The sequence below is a fragment of the Ammodytes marinus genome (assembly GCF_949987685.1).
Source record: "Ammodytes marinus genome assembly, chromosome: 19".
Taxonomy (NCBI): Eukaryota; Metazoa; Chordata; class Actinopteri; order Uranoscopiformes; family Ammodytidae; genus Ammodytes; species Ammodytes marinus.
The window spans coordinates 13,674,818-13,697,102 of record NC_137223.1 but is presented as its reverse complement, the minus strand read 5'-3'; the positions used below and the strand labels follow the sequence as shown (position 1 = coordinate 13,697,102).

The following is a 22,285-nucleotide window of genomic DNA, read 5'->3' as shown; positions in this document are numbered from 1 at the left end:
TCAGAGCTGCATTGTAAGAGACGGGTTCGGAGCGGGACTCGGCCAGTCTGAGACAGAATGGACAGGATATGCAACAGTTAAAAATTAAGAAGGAAAAAGAATGTTGATTTGAATGACTGGATGACCATGTGTCAATGGGAGGGCAAACATACATAGTGTAATGTTAAGAGCCATTAGTGGCTGACGAGTGAAGAATTACATTATCTACAAGGTCACTTGTACAACTATACATTCACAATACAAGCCGAGTGATTACTAGAGCACAAAGCCAACTCTCTACAACACATGTTGATTTATATTTCCATATGTTAAGACTGACAAAATGGAGACTTTGAACAAAGGTTAGGATTTTAATCACTGTCCCAAAATGACTAAATAATTAAAAAAAATATTTCTATTGTTGCTCAAAATCAACCATCTACTATTAATAATTTTTAGACAACCAGGCATGAGACATTTCAAGAAATCATTTTGTAATAACTAAACCACCACAATTCTTACCAAGTCTAAAAATCTGTAGGGGAAAAAGTAATTGTCTGGCCGGCTAAATTTATATTCCAGTGGGTATTCAACAGGCTTCAAAGTAGCTTTGTACTGTAAGTGTACTTTTACCTGTACAGCTGTAGTCATGCTCATTATGCCATACATGCTCTAATTGAGTGTCAGCTCATCACAAATGAGTCCAAGGATGAGAAGCAGTCATTTAGATCATTTACTTTTGTGTTTTGACGGTGTGTTTTAATGCAAAATGGAATGAAATGATGAAATCAGGTGAAATGTAATGCCCCATGCAACGTGCAGTACGGAGCATTGAAAGAACATGCCTGTACCACCACTCACCAGTGTCCATGTCCTCTACTTCCATGTTGCTGCGTGTCAGGTAAAAGACAGAAGTAATCAAGGAACTCAAAAGTAAATGTTTAGATAATGTTAAAATGATTAGAATGTCTTCAAACTCTTAGTGAAGGAATAACATTTAGCAGAGGTTAAATGATTCATTTGGCTCAGTACCAAAACGGCAGTTACTCATTTAAACTCCAGGGTCACCATTTATATAAGAAATCTCACAAATAAATCAGACCATTTAATTAAACCCAGCTGAACTGAAGTTGAAGTCAATGGCTGTCAGCACCAATTGCCCTGGTTAAAAGCAGTGAGCCTGCGCTTGAATAACTATACTATTCTACAATTAGATTCTTTTTTCCAGAGGCACAAACCCTGACCTGTGCCGATACAGTTAATTGGAAATGGTTCCATTGAAGTGGGTTGGCAGCATCAGTTGAAGTTAAAGTTCAAAGACTATAACGCGCTACCAGCGACCCATAGAGGCTGAGCTGTTACTCACAAGTTGAATAAAGTGAACCACCAACCGACAGACTAGGACGCCAAAGGCCATCTGTATCTGGCTTAACAGAGGCTGAAACTAGTCAGAAAACCAAACCAATGGGGCGCTCTCTGCATGTCACTCCCCTCTCTTCCCCATTTCACCTCTGTCTCTCTGCACTATCAATAAAGCATAAAAAACAAAAGGATGTGAACAATGCCTCTTAAATTCCTTATTCCTGCAACACATTCCTAAGATTGTATCTTTATTTTTATGAGCAGAGCTACACACCGCTCAGCAGTTGAGGGCAAAACAGTTCACAAAGCTTTGTTCGGGCAGCAAAATGTAGACAGCGTATTCAAGCTTCCACAATATCTAAATGTCTCAATCTAAATGATCTAACTTCATCCATCCGCACATGGGGACCATGGCTTCTTCATCCCTGCTGATGACCAGCCTCCATCTGCTGATCTCTGGCGCCTGCAACCCAGCCCCAGCTTCCACATGCACTGCTGCACGAGGATCTCTGTCTCATTTAACCATTGGCTTTGTGGTGTTTCATGCGCCAACACGACAAGCACATCTAATAGCCTAGCCACAGGCAACACCACTTAATGAGTTGAGCTCTCTTTAATGTGTGGGGAGCCATGTCTTTCACTCATTAAAGGATTAATACAACACTGCAGGACACACGAACGCATAGTCGCATACAGTATCGGCAGGTTATATGAAGAAAGGAAAACCCATTCAGTTGCCTCAGACAACGTTGGAACCTGCTTTGCCTACACTCCACACAGCTTTTTGTGCATGGAGGGGCCATTATCAAATGGTTTGAAGTTTGGGCAAGGGTTTGCTGAGAGTATGTCAAGTGCATGACATTGTATGATGTGCGTGTGCGTTTGTGTGTGTATGCTGACTGACAGTGCAGAAGAAAGGTTATTCCATCACACCGTTATGAGCTGCAGTCTTACATCGAAGCCTCTCTGCAGGCAATTCTATAATGGCATGAAATGAAATGACAATTTCACCGACCATTACGCCTTTAAAGAAAACGTGTTGCACTGTAATCCATGTTGAGTGATACAGTGCTGATGCGCTCGTGAAGGGCACTTCCTTTCATCGGTCACCGTGCTCCTGTCAGCTGAGGTGGCCATCGTGTTGGCAGTTAAGGAAACGATAGGCATTTCTACTGTTAGGGGCTGGAGCAGTGACCCATCAAGAGGTCAGACTGCACACTAGTAACACATGCTATTCTAACTGTACAGTGAGAATGCAGACAAGGATACGCCATCTCTCCTGTTTTGTTCGCCATATTTAGAAAATAAAACTGGGAGGGACAACTATTCAACAACTAGTGAGATTATATACACATACGACACATACATATATCTATAGAAAATGTTTTTGGAGAGAAGAAAAGGAGAGGAACTTTAAATAGAAGAGAAAGGGGACAGGGTAAATGTCACATTTAAGAGGAATTTGGATAAAATAACTTGGTTTGATTCTGCAGTACGCTGCTCCTCAACAGAACGTTATGATAGTTTGAGGCATTGGCAGAGGAATAATTCAAAACACCATATATTCTGGTATTTGCCGTTTTTTTTCCATATTGGAGAATATCAGGTTTTTTAAGGAGCGACTAGTAACTCAAATCTTTTAGATTTGATGTCCTATTCAATAAATCACAAGTGATAAAACCAGAAGATAGATGCCTTACGGCTATAACTCTTTAATGGCTTTGTACCACAGCACTATAAAAAAAGGAAATTATGTGTGTGCGCGTATGTGCGTGCGAGTACGTGGAGGTGACTTAAAACTGAGCTGTGAGTGGGTTTTGTTTTTCTTTTCCTCCTTTTGAAATGTAATAATAAATTTACTTTAATAGAATATACTGTATAGTTTTGAAATCATGGTCGGAAATGTATAGAGTATCTTTCTGTTAATCCCACAGCAGCTCATACATTGTTTTACTAGAGTCACTGCTATCAAAGAATAAATCAACTACACATTATCCCCAATTCACAATACAGTATAAACATTTTTTTTTAGCTAAGATAACCTCTGGTTTAAAAACTACTCGTCACTTTTAGGAGTGTTTTTTTTAAATCAGAACTGGCATATTTCATTGAAGTACGTCAACATACTTCACATCAAGCCACATCCCACCACCTGAAATTGCCAGTTTTTCTTTCTACATTAGAGCTGACAGCTGCTGGACTCTAAAGCTGTCTCGTTTTATTCAGCTCTGGTTTAACAAGACACCAGAGCTTTACACAACCTACAGCAACTACAACTGCTTGTTATATCAAAAAGGAAACATTTCAGGGCAACTAACAAAGCCAATATCCTATGAAAACTATACTATATGATGATTGATTTTAAAACCTTGTTGGTCAATGATGATTTGTACAGATACATTTTCAGATAAAAGTCGAGTTGTCACACCATCAATGCAGTAATCCGTGACCTTCAGACAGTTGTCTACATACACCCTTTCTTCCAACGATGCAGTCATCTGTTTTTGTGTGGAGTTACCTTGGAAAAGGAGCCCATTGCATCTCCCTGTCTGTGTCTGGCAATGTATGAATTTCAATAAAAATCTGTGTCAGTCAATGTGTCAATAGTCTGAAAGGTGAACGATAGCTGACCATCATCCTTTACATTTCTGAACAGCCTTCAATAGGTGATCTGTTCCCATTTAGAGTTAGAATTGACATGAACATTTATTTTTTATTTATTTTTTGTTTCCTGGGGGAGCATTTTAAGCATTTTGTGCACCAGAACAATCAGTACTGTAGAAGTACAGAATATATCCATAGTCTCATATGTAGTCGAGGTTACCTTGAGAACGCATCCTCGAGTCCATCCTCCACATCCTGTTGAGATATAAAAAAATATATACAGAATCAATACCTGCATAAATGACTGCACATTAAAAGCCTGATTCCCGTGCCTCTCTTCACAGTCAGTGGTTTGTCAGGACTCATTTTATCAACATGGACACACAAAATAATTTATGCGCAGAAGAATCAAATACATTACAATGCGTCTTGTTGATGTGGACTATGTGTTGCGATTACCAGGACATTACGAGGACTATAAAATATCTGTGAGGGAGTCTGGAAACCTATAGATAACATGTACATTTTTGCTCGTGCAATAGTGTTTGGGGTAACAAGTGATACAGCCATTGTAAATCTACTTGAACTACTAATTTGCTACATATTGGCAGATATGATCAAATAAATATTATCCTATCTAACTGAAATTGATAGGATAATATGACTTTAATCCTAATTTAAATGTTGGCTCATCTGGGTCAACAGTAGGAGAGCATAAAAGTATAAATATCAAGTTGAACAAGCTGATGAAATTTGAATCAATTAAAAGCATAATTTGTCCCAATATGAGGAAGGAATCCTATCAGTGAAAATAGAAAACAATGAACTAGGGTTCATTTTTGGAGGTCAGTCTGTAGGAGAAATATTCAAATGGAAATGGCGTCACCTAGTGTTATGGATCTGCAAGTGGAAACACCAGGATGGGGACTGATGAGCCTCTGCAGCATGAATATTTAATATATACTGTATATATAAACAACTACATGGAACTGCTCCAATTATCGTTGAATACCTAAATAATAATTAAAACATTTAAATAATGAAAATGATTAACTTTTTAAATGGTTAGAAAGCCACTAATGGAAAATTAGCTCATAGTCACCAACTAATCATGTAGTTGATTTAATCCTCAAAATTGTAAAAGGAACTTTGAAATGAATAGATAAATGTTATTTTTACTGTAGTAGTGGAACAATTAAGTACATGCAGGTTTTTATACTAATAAAAGTAAAGGCCATAATGGTGTGTTATACAAAATATTTTATTTAAAAAAATTATTAGGAAGCAGTAATCTATACATAGAACTGGTATAAACCGGCAAAAATACTGGCCTTTTTATGATAGCGTGACAATGTGGAGGTCTTCATGTGAGCTTACATTAAAAGTGTACTAATGCTGTATGAGGTATGCAAATCAAACATTTAAGAAAAATACTTAGAATTCGTTATTTAGAAGAGAAGGAAGTTGGATCAGTCCCTTAAGAAATACAGCCCACCGCAGATGATCTACTCTAATATACAGCATATACAGTACATCAGGGGTGGCCAACCAGTCAGAGACAAAGAGCCACATTTTTTACTGTGTTACTGCAAAGAGCCACATCGTGCACACGGGTACACACAGTGGCGATTCCAGGAAATTTTGACTGTGGGTGGCCAAGGTGGGCCACAGAGTTAGAGTGGGGTGGCCATTGCACCCCTGAATGAATAGCATGTGATATGCTGTACAACCAATTCAAAGATGATTTATGATCCCAAATGCCCAAATCATGTTAGTATCCATTGTAATGTTTGTCAGAAAACTAAACCCCTGAAGGGGGGTCTGGGGGCATCCCCCCCAGAAGATTTTTTTGTGTTTTTAACATGTAATCTAAGCATTCTGGTGCATTCTGGCGAAGATAATAAAGGAAAAAGTCAATATTTATTTCAGCTCAGGGGAATAGTAAAATTAGCAAGACAACATAACTTGCTAGCAGCCAGATGCCTAACAACTGCACAGAGGGACGGATGACCACTAGCTTTTGACCAAATATCTTGCTAAAAAAATAAACCTTTATTTATGAAAGTCTGCCCTTGCTAAGAACATGTTACACTCGCTAACTACAAACTTTAATTTTTTTATTCAGATTTCAAAAATCTGCTGGGACACGTGCCTATACACATGCATGGGTGGCACGCATGTCACAAGCACACTTATGCTGTTTTCAAGACCTTTGCTGACCAAAGACCAGTTCTAGTGGCCACAGTCCTACCATTCATTTAGTAATTGAAAATTGCGTTTTTATTTTCGCGGGGAGCTTGCACATGCATGCACAAGCATTATTTATAAAAAAAAAAAAAAAAAAAAAAAACAGGGGGCCCCACACTAGGACTTGAAACGGGCCCCCAGATCGTTAAGGCCGCCCCTGTGATAATGACAGGACTGGACTCCTACAGTACTAAAGACGACAGGGCAGTCATTTTCAACAATGAACATTGTGTGCACTGCCTCACACACAAACTCTCAGTTCAACCAAGTCCACAAACAAAAATCTAACAATTTAAAATAGCGTTTTTCTCTTACTATGCATGTTGCTTTGTGGGACTTACTTTTAGCATGGAGAGAGCTGAAGTGGCGCCGAAGATTTGAAGCCTTGAAATGCGCAAATGACACCTGGCATATAAGGCAGAATGGCCTGCCATAACGTTCAACAAAAAATATGAACTCTCCCACTCTGTTTCGGAGCGAACTTGACACAAATAGTTTACTCACGGAAAACCTCCCTCCAAGCTGAGCGGGCAGTTTTATGTTGCGTCCGCACCAAACGTTTGCGAACGTTATGTTGCGTCCTCAATTAAACATTTGCGAACAGGCATACACATAGGGCCTACACATTAATAAAATTAAAAATTAAATAATAGACAACATGTAAAACGAACGTAAGAGCCGCATGAAACGTTTGCGAACATGCACACACATAGGCCCACACAAAAAAAAAGTATAAAAAAAAAAAAAAAAAAAATTATAATCACATAATTTGATATGAACTGAAGAGCCGCACGAAGCTGGGCAAAGAGCCGCATGCGGCTCGCGAGCCGCGGGTTGGCCACCCCTGCAGTACATGATTAAAAAAACATTCTTTTTGGCGCTATCAGATCAATCAGCAAGTTTGGAGTCAGATGTAGCGTGACCCTACCCAAGAGTCGTGTTTGATTGGTCGCCTTCGAGTGGGGTTACTACGAGGCGAGGGCGAGCTGAGTGAAGCAGAGAAGAAGGGCCTGCGGAGCTTCTCTTCCATCATCACCGGATTGTGTGCCTCTGGATCTAAAGGGAACACAGGACCGTGGCAGGGACATAAACAAGTCAAAGAGCAGAAACGAAAGGAAAGAGATTTCTCTATACCAGGCAGAATGTAAAATCATCTCTGTCAAAACTTTCACACGTCTCTCTGTGCTCCCGAGGTCCTTGAAGATTTCACATCACATTTATTTCTCTCCGTCTATGAGCCACTAACGCTTTAAATTTTAATTGAAAGAAAGTGGTAAAAAGCCGACTTTTAACTAATAACAAAAGTGAACAAATTATTAAAGTCTCATTTCGCAGACCCTTTGCCCTCGCTGAGGAAGTGGAAAACGTTCTGACCTATAAATGTCACGGTTGTGGAAAGTACTTAAAATCCACTGCTCTCCTGAACGGCTAATGAGCACAGTGTAATTGCGTGACTCGTCTTCCACGTGTGTGACAAATGATGGACGTATAATTTGTGTGGGAGAGGCTTGCAGTGTCAAATTACACAATAACATGTCTCATTGTAAAGTGCAAGTCAGAAGTGGAAAGGTCATTTTAACGTCCTAATGACACTGACTACAGTAGCATTTACTCAGATTTGTGAGGCTTATTAAAAAAGTGTGCCTGGATGAGTTGCTGACTCTAAATTGGAATGTAATAACCGTCTCATTGCAGTGAGTGCGATGTTGTTCTCCATGGTGATGTAACATGAGTCATCTTAGCTATCTAGAGTACAGATTTCAGTTTAATGTGTATGAAAAAATATATCATTAAAAATAAATAGTTTTACTGGTTTCTAGCAAGTTGCTTTAGATCAAAATACTGATAGTCAAAGTAAAGCTGTCTGTGTATTTACGTAGCGTTCAATGAATAGTTTGACATTTTAGAAAATATGATTATCTTTTTTTACTAAGAATTAAATGAGAAGATTGACACCATTGTCATGCCTGTAGGGTAAATACAAAAAAAAAGTGAATTGTGGGTTTACAGAGGATAACCTGCCAGTGACGTTTTTAAACTAATATTTTTGTATGGATTACACAACTAATATTTTATGTAAAAGGGAGATTTTCCCCGTTTCCAGTCTTTATGATAAGTTTAGCTAATTACATGCTGGCTCTAGCCTTATATTCCACAGACAGACGTGAGAGTGGTTTTGAGCTTCTATTCTCAAGCTGTGCAAGAAATAAATAAGCATATGCTATTTTCCTTAATTACCATAAGAATTAATTAAGTTAATATAATTGCCATTTCTTAAATTGGAAGCCATTCATATATATAAAGATTTTTTTTTGAAAAGGAGTCATCATTCACATTGGGCTTATGATAAAGCTTTGACGAATGAAATCTTGTCATTGCTGTTAATCTCAATTGTTTGTGCAGAGACAGAGTGTGGATGAGGACAAAGTCAAACTGACCTGCTGGAACACACTTAGTGTCCGTTGTCTGCGTCTGCCCGTTGCTCGCTGCACAGGAGCAGCAGGTCCTGGCCTTCTTGCTTTTGTCTGAACAGAAAGAAGAAAACTTTCAAAACTAAACCCTGTGGGAAACTAGAGGATCCGTCTATGTTTGAAATATGTCCGGATTTGGACCTTTTGATGTTTGCAAGTCAAGTTTCATGGCATTTTTTACGTGGAATAAAACGCAGTATGTCATTCAAATAGAAGGATGGAGGCTTCCTTTATGTTTTCCTTTGATCTTTTTTACATATTCAACAGCTGTCCTCGCAACTCTGTTTGTGACACTAGTCACAGATTGGATGGATATCAGACCTTTTCTTACTAATACTTCCTCTACTGCTTTAAATAGTTCCAATAGGATACCATATCACTGAACTAAACTTCCCTGTGTGAACTTACCTTCCTGAGCAATCTCCCAAAGGTCGAGGGCTACTTTAAAGGCCTGGGCTACTGTTAATGTTACAGCCTGAGCCTGGACAGAGAAGAAGAGGGGAAGAACAACACAGCTATGAAACAGAGCAAAATCTAATTTGTGTTAAAGAAAATATATGTTTTTATTTTTAAAATCTTTACTTCGGTTTTTCGTCCATATACCGTAATAGGTCAGATTTAGATATAATAGATATACATTGATTAAAACTAAACTTTGATATTTTTCTGATTTCAAAATGTCTTGAATTAACAGTAATCACAACTGACAGTGCAAATGTGAAGTGGGCTGCCACAAGATGGAGCCACACACCCTCAACAGTTATGCTCCGTAAAGTCCTCCCCAAGCAAACCTTATGTCCTGCTAAAGCCCAAGAGTATATATCCCATACATAAAAGGAATAATACAGATATATAAAAAAGGTACACAATGCATGACAAAACGTCAAGTGTTAACACTTACAATCTTCCTTTTTTGGCAGAGAAATGCATGGCACTCCAGGGTCTCATTGAACTGACTCTGGGAGACATACGCAAAGACCTTATCCTGAGTTTTGTCTGCTGTGCAGTATGATATTCTAGGGAAAGAGAGGGACAGGAAAAAAACAAAAATATTATCCATAAATCCACCAGACATATGTCATAGAAGATACACGAGTGATTCCTGCAAATAGGAACCAATAGTTGACATGAATGTCTTCAGGCAAACATCTTTTTTTTAAATCATAGAACATAAGGGCAGAACAAAGGACAGCATGTATGCGGCATTAGCTGCTAGCCTGCACTCTTAATGACACCACACACTGTACATCAAAGTAAACTACACTGCAAACATGTCAATTTAGGCTGTAACTTTGCTTTTGCCCTCGACCTTTTGTTGCATATGCATAAGCAATGCATTCATAGCAGTGGTGGTTATGAATATTATGCAGATGAAGTCACACGGCTGGGAACGGTGGAGCATGAGACAAGTGTGTGTGTGTGTGTGTGTGTGTGTGTGTGTGTGTGTGAGAGAGAGAGAGTTAGAGAGGCTTGAAGCACTGACTGAGCACTTGAGTACTTTATATTTTCAGATAATGTGCATGCTCGAAGAAAAAAAATCAACTCAAATGCTGCTGTAATGTTTCAATGTTTTCCGTTGTATTTTGTCAAACAGCTTAAAAGTAAAAAGAAAAGAAAGATGTATTATATATATATATATTGCAACTTCTGTTGAAAATATCTGAATTTCTCCTTATCAGTGAGTAAGGGAAAGTCTTTGAATACAAACTGATCACTGCTGTGACTATGTTGCACTCGAGACCTCATTCCCAAGTCACAATGAATCTCTCCTGGATCCAATTTCGCGTTCTCAGGAAATCCAAATGGCTGCACATCCAGTGATAGTAGTGGCCTGTTATTTCCATCGGTTATCTAAAAGCAATCTAGATAAAGTCCACTGAGCCATTTCGCTTCCCACCCAACAACAACAACAGCAGCTCGTGTGGGTTCACTGAAGCGACGGACACAGAAAAACCCAAGGATTAGTTTTGTCTCATTTAAGGCAGGCTATTACAGGCAGTATCGACCTGGAGTCAGCCCTTGATGTATATCTGGAGGTTGTTACCTGAACTGGCAGTGCAGTGCGCGTCATGTTTTGCTGCTTTAAATAGATGTGTAAATGAGTCACGGTGTGTAATGAAACATACAGTCATATGAAAAAGTTTGGGAACCCCTCTCAGCCGGCATTATAATTGACTCTGCTTTCACACAAAAAATATAAAAGTGGTATGTCTTTAATTTACCAGGAACAGCTAAGTACTGGGATGTTTTCCATACAAAGATTTTTTGAAAATCAGTATTTAGTTTTATGAAATTAAATAAAATGTGAAAAACTGGCTGTGCAAAAATATGGGAACCCTTGTGGTTTTGTTGATTTTAATGCCTGTAACAGCATGTAAAACTGATGACTTTAAACACAAAGTTGGTTGGATTATGTTGTTAAGCCTTGAACATCATAGAAATGTCTGTTTAATCATGAGAAAAGGTATTTTAGGTGCCTAAATGCAAGTTGCATTTCTGCTGAAGTGAGACAGAATGGGATCATCAAAGCAGCTCCCAAAAGATCTGAAAAACAAAGATTGTTCATTGTCATGGTTTAGGGGAAGGCTACAAGAAGCTTTCCCAAAGGTTTCAATTGTCAATTTCGACTGTAAGGAACGTTGTCAGGAAATGGAAGGACACAGGCATAGTGGCAGTTAAACCCAGGCATGGCAGACCAAGAAAAAAACAGGAGCGGCATAGGTGGAGGATTGTGAGAATGGTTGCACACAACCCACAGATCACCTCCAAGACCTGCAAGAACATCTGGCTGCAGATTGTGTATCTGTACATCGTTCAACAATTCAGCGCAATTTGCACCAAAACATCTGCTTTTTATAAAGACCAAATAATTTAATTTTTGTCTCATCAGTCCAAAGCATTTTCTTCCAATATGAAGCTGGCTTGTCTAAATGAGCCTTTGCATACTCCATGCAACTGTATCTGTGGCGTGGGCGCAGAAAGGGCTTCCTTCTCATCACCCGGCCATACAGATGTTTTGGTGCAAATTGCACTGAATTGTAGAACCATGTACAGATACACAATCTGCAGCCAGATGTTCTTGCAGGTCTTTGGAGGTGATCTTTGGGTTGTGTGCAACCATTCTCACAATCCACCGCATATGCCGCTCTTGTACTTTTCTTGGTCTGCTAGACCTGGGTTTAACTGCAACTGTGCCTGTGTCCTTCCATTCCCTGACAACGTTCCTTACAGTAGAAATTGACAATTGAAACCTTTGGGAAAGCTTCTTGTAGCCTTCCGCTAAACCATGACAATGAATAATCTTTGTTTTTAAGATCTTTTGGGAGCTGTTTTGATGATCGCATTCTGTCTCACTTCTGCAGAGAGTCAAAGAGAAGTGGAACTTGCATTTAGGCACCTAAAATACCTTTTATCATGGTTAAACAGACCTTTATATGAGGTTCAAGGCTTAACAACATAATCCAACCAATTTTGTGTTTAAAGTAATCAGTTTTACATGCTGTTACAGGCATTAAAATCAGCAAGACCACAAGGGTTCCCATATTTTACCCTTACACATACACAAACATGGCTCAACAGATCGTGTCTCATCTTAAATGCAAAAAAAACTGTGTGTTTATACCTGTCGAAGCAACAGTCTACTATGCGTTCTCATTCTGGGGTGTTCCTGGGCACAGAAGAGTTGGAAGTTGTCAATGAGTTTAAATACTTAGGCGTGATTATAGACTCCAGACTTACTTTCAAAAAACATGTTAAAATGATATCCCAAAAAATTAAATTCAATCTTTGTAATTTCAAGCAAATCAGAGGATGTCTGTCAGATGCAGCTGCTATGATGTTTCTGCATTCCATGATACTTTCTCACCAGAACTACTGCATCACCAGCTGGTCCATGTCGGGTTCTACTACCTTAAAACCAGTTAAGCTTCTGTACAAAAAGGCACTTAAAACTCTAGATAAAAAAAAAACCCTTTCTCTTACCATCATTGTAACATCTTAGAGAAATATAATTTACTGAGTTTCGATCATTTCTGTAAATTCTCCTGTATATGCTTAATTTACAAAGTACTACATGGCCTGGCGCCACCACCACTGCTAGAGTTTATTAGGTACAAACAGACTCGGATCACCAGAGCTGTTGCAAACAGGGACTGTGAGATTCCTTTCAGGAAAACTGCTTTTAGCCATAACACCCTTTCCGTTACCGGTACTGCATTATGGAACACACTACCTCCAACTATAAGGGCATGTCCCACACTGGCCTCTTTTAAGCGCAAAATAAAGACATGGCTTACTGATAACCAAACATGTAACCACATATAACACTGCACTGTATCGGCCCACTTTCTATTGAATTGTATTTCCTTTTTAACCAATACTTATGTTTGTCCTTGCTTTTTATAGAACCTTTTCATGTTATGTATTTATTGTATATCTTTTGTATTGCTTTTACTGTAACATCCACCTGCCTATGGACAACAGATGGAAATTAGCCCCTGGGCTACAATCTGGCACATTTACATGTTGGAATGACTATGTTTATCAATGTGCATTGTCCTGAAATAATAAAATAAAATAAAATAAATAAAAATTAAATAAATTTTTGCACAGCCAGTTTTTCACATTTTATTTAATTTCATAAAACTAAATACTGCTTTTCAAAAAATCTTTGTTTGGAAAACATCCCAGTACTTAGCTGTTCCTGGTAAATGAAAGACATACCACTTTTATCTTTTTTGTGTGAAAGCAGAGTCAATTATAATGCCGGCTGAGAGGGGTTCCCAAACTTTTTCATATGACTGTACAACATTTATTGTAAGTGGCACAAGGACAAGATTGGGTGATTTTACTCAGAGTCTCTCAATGCATGTCATCATTATCATCGGGCCCCTGCAGTCAGTCAGTGGTGTGTGTGGCTCCCTGTAAAAATCTGCTGTCATTACAGTTATGCACACTGTCTCTACAAATAGGGATCTGCAGCTGGTAGCCGCTTATTGGCACTTCAAAAGAGGGCGCTAAATATGAAGTCATTTTATTCAATCAAACAAACAACAAGCATGAAATCGGATTCGTTTTTTCCTCTCAAGATTGTTTGCTGCCTTGCACCACTGATGCATTGACCCACATTGCAATGCCCAGGACACCATGCTCTGCATCTCCCCGTGCTCCAACTTATATTTGGGCCTTAATTGCAGAAAAATTAGAAAAAGTTGAAAGACTTGACCTATTTAAGTTTGGAAAACAAGTGAGTGATGCAACTGCTCAATACAAACTTCATTATCATCTTATTAAGGTTTTTATCCTTCTGAAATTGCGCAACCTTGGACTGGGCTAACATTTCTTCTTTATTGTATGAGGTGGAGAGAGCCAGAAGTTGGGAGTTTTCAACAGGAAATGCAGCACAGTGTCAGCAGCAATATGTTGATAGAATTTCCCAGAAAACTCGGCTGTAAGCATACATAAAATGAGCAAATAGGTCAGTGCACATACTGCGCCTGTCTCACTATATGTCCCCGAATAGGGATATAAGCCATAATCTATGACCGTAATTTTGTGTAAGACACTACACAAAGATGGTTAACAATACGAAAAGAAAAAAAGAAAACTGTATCCCATCCCCTTTTCCAGTTCCACATATACAAATCTATCATACAGCAGGGGAAGCTCAGACATGTGTTCATTATAATATGTCATCCATGTGACAGTAATGTGAATCTCTCAACAGAGACATCTCATTGGACTGAATACACATTTAAGATGTCATCTTTTTTTGGGGCAAAGACACAAAAGCTTTTCCTATTTATTTTTTGTGGGTGCACAAATGCGTCTTAAAAAATAAGTGTGCATGAACATGTCACTCATACTAAAACAGTTTGTGTAACAAACATAAATTGCCACCAATATGCAACACAATGGATCATATTCATGAAATAAGCCTCGATCTTGAAACAACAACAACAGGGCGAAAAAATAATAGTTGACAGCATCGGCGAGTTTTCAATGAGCTTTAAACAACAGAAGCTGAGCTGTCAGTCTGCATCACATCTCTCCAAGAGGCTCTGTGGAGCGCAAGCCTTTGATCTCCTCCCTGTGTATAGAGCACCGGTGTTTGTGAGGGGAGGAAAGGGGAATATTAATAGAAATATTTAAATATTTACAGTGCGAAGGCTGAACAGAACGTCACACATCAAAAGCCTCAAATTCTCTTTCTACACTGAATAAAGCAGATACGCTGTTTAACAACAATTAACTACGTTTGTTCAACTCCGCCTGACAAAAGCCCCTTTGCTTTTGCTGCGGGGAAGCAGTTGGCAAGAGCAAAACAAACTGAGAAAAATGGCAAAATATTCGAATGAATGTCAAAACACTGACACGTCCCGTATATCGCACTGTTCACGGATCCCACAGACATATCTCACATGTCTCAGGATGTGTGAGAACAATGTGTCAATGGCATTACCAAGTGGAGTGTCAGTTATGGGTCAAGCTCTCCTTTTCTGACCTGCATGATTGGAAAAATGTATCCGTCTCATGGAGGAGCTCGTTCCAGAATATGAATCAGTAACACCTGTCCAAATACAAGCTGACAAACACCGTCTGCATTTTATTTTTCATACCTAGATAGTGGCTTATTCTACATTAAGGCTGTCAATACCATCGCTTATTCTCATTAGTCAGAGTTAGAGGAGAAGATAATATAACTTTCATGTCTGTGCATTTACTTCGTGGCTAGAGCTAGGGGACCGTTATGTTAGCGTAGCATAATGAACGGAAACAGAGGGAAACAGCAATCCACCTACCAGCACATCTAAAGCTCAATAACTAGAATGTGATATCTTGTTTGCTTTGACAGAGGCAGAATAGCATTTCCACCCTGACTTTAGGCAACAACAAGCTAAGCTAATTGACCGCTAACTCAGATATAGACAAATCTGTAGGTGTTATCCTGGTCACATTTAAATTACATATTTTTATACGCCTATTGACTGTGAGAAGTGAAAAGTTTCACGACATTTTTATTGTAGTGTACCATTGAGACTAGTCTAGTTAAGTGCTGGGCTTTAATCCTGCCAGCAGTTAGATGTACAGCAGAACTAAAAGGCAGACCTGCTAATGTGCGCGGGCAGGAAATTGTTGTCTGCCAAATTAAATTTCAGGTTGTAAACTAAAAACTTAAATGCCAATGATACAAGTCGATGTTGCATTGTTTGTGTCTGTCTGTCTGTCTGTCTGTCTGTCTGTCTGTCTGTCTGTCTGTCTGTCTGTCTGTCTGTCTGTCTGTCTGTCTGTCTGTCTGTCTGTCTGTCTGTCTGTCTGTGTGAGGCTTGTGTTCGTGTTTGTGGGTGGGTGGGTATGTGTGTGTGGGATAGTGGATTGGGTGGCAGGGTCATGGCTGTCAGGATCCTATTTTCAAATGTGATGCACAATGCCTTCCTGTTCTGTTTTCTATCCAGACACTAATCTCCCCCCTGAGGGAAACAGACCCGCTTCCAGTAACTGGGAATACACAATGAACTCCACGAACACACACATTTACTGACACACTCCGAGTGTGTTTGTGTGTGTGTGTGTGTGTGTGTGTGTGTGTGTGTGTGTGTGTGTGTGTGTGTGTGTGTGTGTGTGTGTGTGTGTGTGTGTGAGGTGCATACTTAAATGCTCATATGTCCATCCATGCGCCGTGGACACACAAAAACACACACACCTTGTGTATACTGTGTAACTCTTCTTCCCCCCTTATTTGTTATGCACAATGAACATGGCAGAGTTCAGATGTAAGAGAATGCATAAAATCTCTTTCTTTCACCCTTCATTTGCTTTCTTGGCCAATAAATGGATTATGTGCAACAAAAATAAGACGCAGGAAAGGAAGAGAAAGAGGGTGTGAGGGGATGGGGATGGGGGTGGGGTCTCATGAAGGGGAGAAATCAATCCTCAGTCAACTCGAGCTCTGCATGTGGCCCCTCAATCTCTCTTGTATCATTACCCGCCCGGGAGAATTGGCCAAGAGTGGCAGCGTTGGTTTCAAAGTGGGCAATTAGTCGTGGGTTTTCCTGCATTCAAAGCTCTGTTTATGTTAATATGAGCAGAAGAGAGAGATTTATTTTTAACAGTAAAAAGGAAAGAAGGGGGGAAAAGAGGAGGAGGGGAAGATAAGGAGGGAAAGGAGAGAAGAGAGGGAGATCAGAGACTGGGCTGATTCCCCTGGCCTGTGGTCTGTTACCACTGATAAGGTGGATCACAAGGCAATGCAGACCTGTGTGTCTGCGCACACACACACACACACACACACACACACACGAAAGAAAGCTAACATTGTGCTCACAAGTGTTAGCTTCTATAGACACAGACAGCAACAGACATCCTCTGGCGACCCCCTCTTCTATCATTGGATTCCAGGTGAATTGATCAAAACATAGGACTCAAAACAGCTCTAAGCAGAAACCTGCTTGGTTTAATCTGGCAAAAAGGAGCCCAAGCAATGGACATAGGGACAAGTGACCTAGATAAATGGATATCAGTGTCGACATGTATCAGATGAAGCCAGTTCTTTGTTTTTAGGACTAAACTTAAAGGATCAGTAGCATACAGAAGTGATAAAAAGAATAAAATAATTTAGTAGCAATATGAACAATCCATTCAGATGTGAAACCCATGCTAGTGATTTTGTTTTCTTTCATATTGCAAATGCTGACCCATCCTTTCAAAGCCAGGCATTTACTCTTTGAGGTATCTACATGTCTAAATGGAATTCTTGCTGATTTTACACCAAATGCAATTTCTATTCAATCTTGAACAGTTGAAGTGTGCATTCATTGTCACAGTCCACTCAGCAGGTTCCTCTGTATTATATTAATTCATCGTTTTTCTAACACTGAAAACTGTGTGGGGGCAGCAGACAGTACTTAGCTTTGATTCGATCTAATCACCGTCTTCGACATGGTGTGCTCTAAGTGACAATGCTAACATGATGACGTTTAGCGGTTTAGGGCTGATCAAGGCCAATATCCTGCAAACAAAAAGTAATTATTCTTACTAGTGTATGCTGATAAACCAAAATGTCAGAGGATCACCAGTGATTAGACTACACTATAGATCCTGAGGGAAACATGAATGCTCTAAATTCTATTCCAATCTATCCAATACTAGTCAGTAGGATTTCTCCATTTGGGGACCATTAATACCTGACAATTTAGTGCAACATATCAAGGAGTTGTCGAGATGTTTCAGTCTGGACCAAAGTGGTGACTGAGCAATAGACAGACGGACAGATGGAGAAATGGACAGACTGACGCAGTCATCCATGGAGCCATGCAGCCAACATGGCTAAAAATACCTTCATTGACTAGGAATCAATTCTGGTATGGCACCAATGTGTGATCTGCTGGAGCGTTTTGCTTAATTAGCCCGACCACTGTGCAGGCTCCTCTTAAAAATACAGGTGAATTCCGTGCTTTTTGGATTTACCTGTAAATGGAGACATTTTCCATGAGGTCTGCTGTCTCTGTGTCCGTGATGATGATGCCTTTGGGCGAGACCGTCAGTGTTACTTTCCGGAACTTCTTAGCACTGGCTCTGGCCTGTGGATATAAAATGGTAAGAAAACAAACCAAATAAAAAACACACTCATTTAAAATAAGATATTGCCACAGGGATGGACAGAGCTAGCAAGTCAATGTGACATAAGTTTAACTTGATCTCTCTGCTGATTGAACACCAAGAACTCTCAAGTGAGACAGTATCTGCCGAGCAAAATTTAGCCGACTGTGTGAGTTGTCCCAGAAATGTGTGGAATTTATAAAAAAATAAATAAAAAAAAAAGTGACAGAATGGGTGTGTGTAGGAGGAGGGGGGGAGGCGCTGCAATGTGTCGCCCCAGAATGAGTACTCGAGGTCGGGCTGACTGCCACTGACTCCCCCTGCTGCTCTGCTCCATCTGGAGACTCAGAAAAACGCTGCCACAGTGCTGAGCTTGTGGTCGGTGTGAGCGCCTGTTGACAATGACAATGACCTCTTTACCATGCAATTAGCTCGCAAAGGAGAGCAGTTTAGTTTTGCACACAAATGATATCGGGTTAAGAAATAGAGAGGATATAGACGAAGGATGGAAAATTAATTATTAATGATTTAGTACACGTTTCTACATTCACTCTGCATGAGAACTCTTTGGGTTTGGCAGGAGGTGAAATAAAGGCCACCGCTGACGAGAAACTGACGATGAAACGCCGTTGATTCTTCGCTTAAATTTAACTAAAGGTCTTCTGAAGGACAAGAGGAATGGTGCCGTGGCTTGCTGCACGAGTCTCAATGCCCTGGAGATAGTGACAGCGAACAGCACATTCTGGTGAATCCCACCGCACTTACAATACGGGACACTGACGTTATAACGAGAAGGAAATGGTGCTCTGGCTGACGGTGGCAGCTCAATCACGTAGGAAGCGCGAACAACCACATTTTTCATCCGTCATGTCACTTAGGCCGTGCCACAAGGAAAAAAACAATCTGTCAGTTTGAGATACCCCAAGTAAGTTCAGCCTCTCTCTATATATGTGTACACACGTTTGGTCCTTAAGGCTCGTCTTATCATGCCTGACTTTAAGCATGTAGCAAATCAAAAAGTCCCCAAAAATGTATTAACTAATCCCATTCAGATTGATTGGTTTCCAAGGGAACAGACAGAGACAACCGAGTTGCTTTTTTTCCGGTCCTGGTGTAAAATCAATTGAATCTTAATCCTACCATTAGGTTCGGCTCAGCCTCTAATTGACAAGTGGGAGTCTTATGATTGGGCTGCGTGTGCCAGGCTTTTCCTTTCAGACGATAAAGCACTTCCAACTGAATATACATCCGTTTTAATTGGCAGTGAAAAGGTGTGCATAACATCGAGGGTGAAATATTTATATAAAGTACACGTTTGTGTGCATACAACGTGAAAATAAATGCGCTTTGGCAGTTCTCAAAACAGGCTTTGTGAACGCTGGAAGGATTCTGTATTTATGTATTAAGTCACGCTCAGAAATCCCCCTGTTATGCTCAGTGTTGTTAAATAAACATCATATCACTTATCGTATTGACTGCTGCACATGTGCATCCCTTGATAGTCTTGGAATAGCAGCTACATTTACATGCAGCCATGCTAAACTTGATATAGAAATGACCCCATTATTTAGATGCAATGCCCTTACTGGCGAACAAACACTTTTTTATAAATTATAATCCTGAGAAAAATATTTTCCTGGGTCATTAACAATAACATCCCTTTGAGGTCCCTTGGATAATGTGCATTGCCGTTTGAGCTGCAATTTCACAAACCCACAAGAGAATTCTCTATTAAAAGCGCCGCTGTAATTGAAACCTTCACAATGTCCCTCTTGAAAATGTCTTACCCTTACCTACAGAATATAATGCAGAGTTATCGAGCAGTGACTTCAAAAAGGTGGCAGAGTCGTTAGGACTTCCTTTGTTAAGGCTGTGTGAGTCAGGATGGGACCAGTGACTCACCGTGGCAACAATTCTGCGAATGGCAGCAGAGGCCATGTCCTCTCCTTTAGGCTGGCCTACCAGAGTCATTCCCAGGTATTTCACATTGAACACCATCCCCTCCAGCAGTGTCTCCTTGGTGTCCGTCCAGTTCTCCGGCAACTCTGATTGAACAAGGGACATAAGAAAAACACATAAATGATCCGATACAGCTTAACAAGGGTAAACAAGTAGGGGAATCTTGTAGTAAAATGTGCTTCACCTAATTGAGAAAAAGTCGAGAATAACCTAAACATCCAGAAATATTGTCATCTTGTGTTTATGGATCTCATAAACCACTTAAAATAGTCAGATCACTGGTGTATGGGATCAAATTAGGAGGTATTCTGAAGGGGATTCACATGTTAGGAAAGATCATTCGACAAAGAAATGCATCATACAAATACAATATACATTTTACAGTCTAGAGGGTCAGTCAGAATTAGTTTTCAGGTCAGTGTCTTCATTACATAGTTTGCTGAGCAGGCTGTTGACAATGCTCAGCACAGACACCATGAGTTGGCAGAATGACATCACAGCTGAGCAGACTGTGCTGTTGATATGCAGTCAGACTTTGTATAATGATTTTAGAAGGACAATTTATTTTTGTTGGAATACTTAAAAAGTCCCAGTCGCTGTCAAAACTCTGCAATTCTCTTTTCTATTACAGTAATTCAATAGGAAAAATGGATAATCTTGTGTGCATAAGTAGATACCAATAAGCTAATAAGACTTTCTCCCCTGAGAGAATAAACAGTGTGATAATGTATTCTGCATATTTTATACAGCCTATTCAACTGAGATCTGTTGCCATTGTTGACTGGCTAAGAAGCTATATGGCTTCTATAGTAGGAAAACAGTAGGGATCTCTGAGAAAACATTGTAACACAGGCTCCACTAGTCAGTCAGCCAATTAGCCGAGCTCTGATAAACTGCATGGAGTAGCGGAGATGTCCCGCTGTTGCTGTGATTTCCAACAGGTAGCAGCAAGCAGTCTTCTGGCCGACTACTGTAGGCGGGGAGGGGAACCGCACCCATGCAGAGAAACGAAAATATCTATCGACCAAACCTGGCAAGCCTGCAGTGGAGGATCAGGAGAGGGATCACTTACAAGACTAATGGAACAGGCCACATTCTGTTATGAACTTAATCAGCCGGTAACTGAAACATGACCCACACAACGTTTCTTTAGCAGCATGATAAAGATGACCACACAAGCCATGCATACAAACAACTGATAATAGGCAGAACCGCAAATGCGCCCTCTGTGTCCATTTCCCTTTACGTAAGTATTACTGCTCATAACTAGCACTGAAATGAGAGGACGAGACTGACAAAGAGGACAAGAAAAGAGGACTCTCTCACACACAATCAGTGTCCAACACTCTACTGGCACCGGATCCTCTACATAGGCTGAGCCATCTGTCACTGGCAGACCCCATGCAGCTGTGAAGGCGAACAGCATCAAACACCATCCCACTACAACGCTTCCAAGAACTCTGAATTATTTATCAATTTTGAATTATAGTATGGGGGGCTGCTTCAAAACCAGAGAGCGCATTTGGTGTTGTTAAACCTAATTAGATGGTGGACATCTCCGTTTGTTGCTTTTGCTTGCTCTGCATGAGAGGGCCATGAATGACAATTCAGAGTAAGGGTATCTCATTTTGTCTGACACTGAAGTGCACTGCATAGTGTGGATCAAGCCATTCATAAAGTTAAAAAGGTAACACATTTACGGTTCTGATTCAAGAGGTGCAGTATACCATTTATGGTTCTTCTCTAACGCACTTTTGACCCATGAGGGAGAAATTCATCCCTGGTCTTTCCCCTCTCCAAACAGGGTCAGAGGTCAAGTTCAGCCAAAGAGCTACACTAAGGGTTTCACTCTTTTGCTCAACAACACTAACTGAATAAAGGCATAACTGTGAGGGATATTATTTATGGAAAGGCATTTCACTTTGGAATTTTTCAAAACGATTTTATGAACGCTTTAAAACCATCACAACACATGGGAGCATACTCCCAGTCATTGCAAATGGTGTGGTAAATCTACTGGATCTGACTTGACGCGAGTACTGTTTTTGTCCAGCTCTTCATTTGGT

General features: G+C 40.0%; 1 protein-coding gene across 1 annotated transcript in view; it reads right to left on the bottom strand.

The window, feature by feature from the left end:
* The window catches only part of LOC307265958 (low density lipoprotein receptor adapter protein 1), a gene marked incomplete at its 3' end in the record, with an annotated part of 44,341 nt that continues 22,056 nt past the window's right edge, over positions 1–22,285 (bottom strand). The window contains exons 2-10 of the mRNA XM_080047814.1: positions 20,163–20,305; positions 18,129–18,241; positions 9,565–9,679; positions 9,072–9,144; positions 8,631–8,717; positions 7,121–7,248; positions 4,166–4,200; positions 841–869; positions 1–47 (exon numbers count right to left, since the gene is read on the bottom strand). Coding sequence (XP_079903940.1) covers positions 1–47; positions 841–869; positions 4,166–4,200; positions 7,121–7,248; positions 8,631–8,717; positions 9,072–9,144; positions 9,565–9,679; positions 18,129–18,241; positions 20,163–20,305 — 770 coding nt within the window. The remainder of the gene's footprint in view (positions 48–840; positions 870–4,165; positions 4,201–7,120; positions 7,249–8,630; positions 8,718–9,071; positions 9,145–9,564; positions 9,680–18,128; positions 18,242–20,162; positions 20,306–22,285) is intronic.